The sequence below is a fragment of the Microcebus murinus genome, chromosome 12, assembly GCF_040939455.1.
Source record: "Microcebus murinus isolate Inina chromosome 12, M.murinus_Inina_mat1.0, whole genome shotgun sequence".
NCBI lineage: Eukaryota > Metazoa > Chordata > Mammalia > Primates > Cheirogaleidae > Microcebus > Microcebus murinus.
The window spans coordinates 67,811,868-67,819,196 of NC_134115.1; the positions used below are offsets into that span (position 1 = coordinate 67,811,868).

General features: G+C 38.4%; 1 protein-coding gene across 3 annotated transcripts in view; it reads left to right on the top strand.

The window, feature by feature from the left end:
* Positions 1-6,143, top strand: part of FKTN (fukutin) — a 39,587-nt gene extending 33,444 nt beyond the window's left edge. For all 3 annotated transcript variants that reach the window (XM_012736815.3, XM_012736817.3, XM_012736818.3), the window contains one exon: positions 366-6,143. In XM_012736815.3, the coding sequence (XP_012592269.1) occupies positions 366-579 (214 nt within the window). In that variant the 3' untranslated portion in view covers positions 580-6,143. The remainder of the gene's footprint in view (positions 1-365) is intronic.
* The last annotated feature ends 1,186 nt before the right edge of the window (positions 6,144-7,329 follow it).

Here is a 7,329-nt window from a genome sequence, read left to right on the forward strand (position 1 = left end):
ACACAAATCCAAGGCTAACTTTGATTTGCTTAACTCGGGTATGTTTCTATCCCTGAACCAATCACTATAACTTACTGGCCAGGCCTGCGTCTTTTTTACCCATCTCTAGAGCTTCGAGTTGGGGTCAGCCTCTCCTCAACCATATGGACTTGGAACAGGAAAGGAAAATTAAGTTGCTGTTGACATTAGAAGAGGAAAGGGATTATAGACAGTCAAACACAATAAAATGTCCACTCTATTCCCAAAGCTTTTCAGTGGGCGAGGGCTGTCATTCAGTCAAGAATGCACTGGCAGCTGGGTTCTTTATCTAGACCTTCCACTGTTGAAACCTAACCCCTCTTCACATTGCTTCTGTTTTGCTGCAGATACCTGTTCCCCAAGTTTACACTGTGCTGGACTGAGTTTGTAGACATGAAGGTCCATGTGCCCTGTGAAACTATCGAATACATTGAAGCCAACTACGGGAAGACCTGGAAGATTCCTGTAAAGACGTGGGACTGGAAGCACTCTCCGCCCAATGTGCAGCCCAATGGAATCTGGCCTATTTCTGAGTGGGATGAGGTTATCCAGTTATACTGAGATACTAGGTTGAAATGGGAGAATTTCCCTTCTGGAAAAAAGGTAGATAACTGTTTAAAAAGACACGTCTATTTGTCAGACGTAAGCAGGAGCCAAAGGAAAAAAAGGACAAGCTTGAAAACACAAAGAGTCCTAACTCCACAGCCATCTGATTTAATTCTTTCATTCAGTATTTTTTGAGGAATTTTCATGTGCCAAGTACAATGCTACATTACAGTGGAGAAACAGAGATGAATTAGACAAATGCCTGCCTCTTTTTCCCCTCATTTTGGTAAACACCTCAGTTTTCCTTTGAGGGAAACATCCCCCCCCCTTTAAAGAGCTCAGATAGAACATGATATGTTCTGTAAGGGTTTTAAAAATGTTAAGTAATGTTTGGACTAGAAGATGAGTTCACCAAGCAAAGCTAAGGAAGTTAAAAAGAGTAACCCATACCTGTTCTTTGCATTTAAGCTGGTTTATTAGTGCTAATTTTAAGAGTGTAGAGTCTGAGTTAATATTCAAGTGGTCAGAGTTTAAGTGGTATCAAGAATAGATGGTAGCAGATTCATTTTGCAAGCAATCTGATGTGGAATTGATTTAGAGGGCAAGTTATTATTCTATAAGGGAAGGTGAGAACTTATTTCTAGCCTTATCAAGATAAGTACATTTCCATACACTTACTATTTTCACATTTGAAGTGAGAAGAAAGCTTATGCTTGTGTGATGCTTAAATTTCCAGCCGTTGTGAGAGAATTTTCACTGACCTCTGATGGTATTTTGTTGACAAATCATTCAAGTGAGACACATGGTTTTGAAAAAGTCGTGATTTCACAAAACCGAATTTTATTATTTTATTCTCAGTCACTCTGTTAGGTAAAAATATGAGCTATTCACGGACATTTTATATTTTCTGAATTTATAATTCTTATACTCTTAATATTAACACTAAAATGTTAATAGAGATACCTCTAATTTTTCTAAATGTACTCTTTATTGTAGTCATTCATCAATTACAGTTCTATGTCTTTAATTTATGGCCTATGTACAATTTAAATGGCATGTAAACCTACCTGTTCCTTCTCCAATAGTACATCAGGTCTCCAAAATGGAAGTTAAATGGTGAATTTGGCAACTATTCCCCACCTCAGATTATAGTGTTTGTAAGTTTGTATCCATCCATAGTTGTTCAATCTGTTGAATATTAATGAAGTAAAAACTCAGACTTCCCTACTTTATCAAGTACCACTCATTCTAGAACCCTCCAGTTTCTTTTTTCCTCCTCAAGATATAGCTCTGAATGGGCTGGGATGGCTCTGTCGCCCCCTTGTTATCACTCCTCACTTGAATGATATATTCAAAGTGAAAGGTAAAGAGAAATGTAGGCACACTAAGTGCTACCACCTTTTTCTTTGTCTGGGAAAGGAAGCTGAGTCTTATGTCCTATCTGTGCTATTTAGGACTACTTTCTGGACCAGCTTGGCAGATGCAGATTTTCCTCTAAAACCAGAGAATAATAAGAGTCTCAAAAATGGAAACCAGAATGTCTAAAGGAATGGGCTGACAGTTTCCTGGGATAAAAAGTTAGAGAAAGTAATCTAAAACTACCCCATTCCAAATTTTAAAAACACTAAAACTTTCTTTAATAAATGATAACCAACAGCCTTCCTCTCTTAGGATGCAGTCTCAATGCAAAAATCACTGAGTCTTTTCTTAAGTAATGTTAGCAGGCTTTCTAGGACCTTTATAGATTATCAGTAAACTTGTCCCTTTAATAAATGATAGCCAATAGTCTTCCTCTCTTAGGATGCATTCTCAATGAAAAATCATTGGGTCTTCTCTTAAATAATGTCAGCAGGAGTTCTAGGACCTTTATAGATTATCAGTAAACTTGTCCCAAAATAACAGGTCATCCCTAATCAGCTTTCTTTTTGCTGAAAAATCAGTCCATAGAATACATTCCAAAATTCTAAATAGCTTTCCCTAATTTCATTTTTCATGCTCAAAAACAATATAAAAGGGGCCGGGCGCGGTGGCTCGCGCCTGTAATCCTAGCTCTCTGGGAGGCCGAGGCGGGCGGATTGCTCAAGGTCAGGAGTTCGAAACCAGCCTGAGCAAGAGCGAGACCCCATCTCTACTATAAACAGAAAGAAATTAATTGGCCAACTAATATATATATAGAAAAAATTAGCCGGGCATGGTGGTGCATGCCTGTAGTCCCAGCTACTCGGGAGGCTGAGGCAGCAGAATCGCTTGAGCCCAGGAGTTTGAGGTTACTGTGAGCTAGGCTGATGCCACGGCACTCACTCTAGCCTGAGTAACAAAGTGAGACTCTGTCTCAAAAAAAAAAAAAAAAAAAAAAAACAATATAAAAGGTAATAATCCACCCCACTTGATGAGGACCATTTGCTTGTGTCAGCATCTAGAAGTGCATATACTCCATATTTCTGCCCATTTCAAATTGAGACTCCCACTGTTTGCCAGTAGATCCTCCCCACTCCTGTTCAGGTTGTTTTTCTTTTATCTGTCCCTGAAATACAAAATCTTGGAATATCTGAAATATAAGATATCTTGGCCCTAGTGACAGAGGGATTCTACATCCTTCCCTACATAGACCACTGGCTGGTGAAATGCTTTTCTTATCTTTCTTCTGGTTTCACAGGCTTCAGCTCTCAAGTTTCACCCTAACTTGGGGGAGTGAAAACCTTTCCCCAGAATGTGAAGGCCAGGCTTGCTTCTGATACTAATTCATCCATACTTCATCTTGTGCTTTTTTAACACTTGTGCTCTGCTGAGACCTAAGGTTAGTGTCTCCACCATCAATACCTTATCAAATCACTTTTCTTTCCTCACCTGAGGATTCTAACAGTCAGTCTCCTAATTGGACCACTTGCAGGTCCAGTTTGCCTGGCTTACCTGGAGAAGACTTCTTATATTAACTTGTTGGTAGTTAGATACCCATAAATGTCTCCAGAGAGATCCTGAGAGGTTAGATCCCTCTCATTTGACAAGCAGGTAGCTACTCAGTCCTCTAAACAGGGAGCATTTGTCCTTCTCTCCTCTGCTACAGCTACTGACTTATAGCCCCTGAAATAAAACCACAGTCCCCCAAATTGAGCATCCCTAAGAACAGCTGGGCAGTGGGAGAGCAGGTTCCATTAACTGCCTAGCTACAAACCCTGAAATGTGACCATTAGGTGGCAAAATGTTTGCCAGAATTCCCCTAAAACAAATTAAAACTTGGGTGAAAATCATCCTGCTTTTGAATCTTAAAAGCTAGAAGAGGTCATAACCTCTGGAGTTCACCCTCTTATTTTATAAGAGTTATTATTTTATAAGAGTTAATTCTTATGACCCTTATTTTATGAGTTATTACTTTATAAGCATCTTATTTTATAAGAGTTAACCCTCGTATTTTATAATTAAATAAATAATCCACAAAAGGAGTGATCTGAGCAAGAAACAGCTGAGACTATCAACCAAGAGTGCCATGACTTCTAGTCCATTGTCTGTTTTGCAATATGGCAAAGCATCTTTAACTCTGCTTGATATGCTTGACAGAGAAGTTATCCAGTGCCTAAGTGAGACTAAGTTTTATGTTATATCTCCCATTCCCCACTTGATTTCTTTTTGTTCCATTTGAGAACCTGAGGTGACAAAGAGGTCAAGAAAAAGTGTTTCCTTCTTGTCCAGAATTCTTAGGTTGCCTTCATACTGTTATCTGAAAATTGCCTTATCTCTAAAAAATAAGACAGTTCATATCTGGAGATATCAACCTTTGATACCTGATTCTCCTAAGCTCGAGATGCATCTCCATTGCTACCTTACCTGTCTATTTCCCAAGGGAACATCAGTACCAGTCTGTTAAATGCCGGTTTCTGAAGAGATCCTCCCCCTAAAGTAACTTTCATGAAAGTCTTTCTGTCTGAAGCCCTTTTCTTCCTGAAGGTTCTTTACCGGTGGCCTATTTCACCACAGAGAACAATAGATGTAACTGAAGCACTTTGTAGTTTTAAGGATTTTTTTTTTATCTGCTTGACAGGAAAGGAGACTGGAGTATCTAGTTTCAAGGATTTAGACTGCTTTTAATTATTTAAATAGATACTTTCTTATAGATACAAGTAGTTAAGAATAGATTGTACTCATTCATTTTTAAATTTGTGACCCCAAACCATTGTGTCTATTCTTATACAGCTGTCAAGTGGCATATAGGGGGGTAGGTGTGGTGGCTCACACCTGTAATCCTAGCACTCTGGGAGGCTGAGGCAGGAGGATCGCTTGAGGTCAGAGGTTAAAGACCAGCCTGAGCAAGAGCAAGACCCTGACTCTACAAAAAATATAAAAATTAGCCAGGCATGGTGGCATGTGCCTGTAGTCCCAGCTACTCATGAGACTGAGGCAGGGGGATGGCTTGAGCCCAGGAGTTTGAGGTTGCAGTGAGCTATGATCACGCCATTGTACTCTAGCCAGGGTGACAGAGCGAGACTCTGTATATATTTTTAAAAAAGGCATATATGATAAGAAGGATGTTATACAGGCAGGGATTTATAAATTGGATATCAGAGCTAAATCTGGAAAACACACTTGGAACAAGTTCTTACACTTTAGTTTAAAATCTCACCAAATACCACAAGCCTATGGCTAGAGATTTTTCTAAGCCTTCCGCTACTTTCATATTCTGGAAAATGAACAATTCTTTTATTCTAAATGTTATAAAACCCTAGGGAAAATCTCCCTTCAAAGCCTATTTAAGGAAAGTGCCATATTCTCACCTTCTAACACATAATCATCAGTTGTAACAGCTGTAAGACCTGGAGAAATTCCAGTCACTAAACAGTCAAAGGGATTTCTCTGAAGAAGTGGACACTTCTCTTTCTTCCTGATCTTCCTCTATCATTAAGACCTGGGTGAGATCACCTCTAACATTTCACTTACATAGGCAACATGTTGGCATAAAAAGACCATAGTTTTTGAGTAAGATCTGAATATGAATTCTGGCTTCACCATGTGGGCTTTATGGTAGGGGGCCTCTTAGCCTCAATTTCCACATTAGTGAATTGGGGAAATGGTGCATACTTCTAAGGGTTTTAGGAAGATTAAATGAAATATAAAGTTCTTCTGGCTGAAGATTAAGTACTCAAGAAATGTACCGTTTCCTAGCTTCGTGTTTCTTCTCTAATTATTCTTCAAATGGGATCGTAGAAACTGTGGATCAGGACACACTGCCTTACTCACAAGGTTACATACTGAACATGCTTAAGAAAAATAAGTTTTGTTCTTTCAAGTCATTAAAAGTCAAATTGTACAGTTTGTGAACTCAGAGACATTACGGGTTGCCCCTTTCTCTAAATAGAACTTGTGCTGTCATTTTGTCCGTCAAGCTGTTATCTCCTGGGGTCTCCTTATATCATCCCATATGCTACCTAGTTCCTTGATCCCAAGCAGTTCACTCGCTGTACTTCTCTAGACGTGGTGCCAGCTCTATCTTGGACTTCTTTTCCAATATTGTTGCTTTTCCTAGAGGAAACCCTCAGCTCCCTATTAGTGAAATTAGAATAAGCCATGATTTGAAGAGGAAAATAACTTGGAATACTTAGCTTCATTTAATTGTCCTATATTGATGATTATCTGTGTCCGTATTAACAAAGGAGAATTGAAAATACTCATTTCTACTTTCTTCCCCCAAATTTGTGTTTCTGTCTCAACTAGGCAAGAGTAAGGAGGGTGTGTTATGCCATTTTAAGCTGTTCCACATCAAAATGAAATCCTAATTATAGTTTATATGTCAAACAGACCAATTCTATGGTGATACCTTTTATACCAGTCCAGTGTTTAACATAGACAAGTATAAATTTTCTAATGATAAATATCTGCTTCTATACTCTCAGCACTACTTATTAGTCTGGAATGACCCTTCTGGCATCACTCCTAACCCAACCTAATACAGAGATTATATAGGGACCCATTAGCCAGCCAAGCTGCTATATACTTAGAAGCACCTCTCACAGTAGGGTTGAAAGAGAGTATGAGGATAGTTAAAAGTACTGTATTTTGTTGTACAAAATGAGATATTGTCTCATGGACCTTTAAAAAAAATTACAGGATTTACAGCCTTCTAATGATTCGTTCAAAGCATGGAGAATAATTCATGTGTTTGTTAGTATGTAGTCATATGTAGCTATTTGTGTATCCCTTCCACTTCATAACTATAAAATATGTATATGGATTTTCTAAACAAAGTGATATTTTAAACATAAGTAGATTTAATGTGTGCTTACCAGCTTACTATTTGGTTTTATCTTCAGGTACAGATAGTTTGTGGTACTACTGAAAATATCTTCACTGTTATTATTTTGATCAGAATTTGTAATATATAATCCAGTTTGAGATGTTGAATAAAATTTTTCTAATCTCTGGAGTTATTTTGTGTTTATTTTGGAAATTTGCAGTAGAAATAACAGCCTCTTATATTCATAAACAATCTGGTAAAATAGTAATCTTGCCATCAGTACACTATTTCTAAAATTCCTATCTTGGAACCCTATGGATCTGCACGCATCTACGTGGGAATCCAAAAGTTCTGCGATAAAACCTGCCAGCCAAAGACCACCAGGAAGACACCTGTAATCAAACAAAGTTAGGTTGATTAGCTTGTTGTAGCAAGAGAAAACAGCCACTATGGGGAACTATAACATATTTCAGGAAAAAAAGAACTAGAAAGGTCTTTTGGCCGGGTGTGGTGGCTTACCGCCTGTAACCCTAGCACTCTGG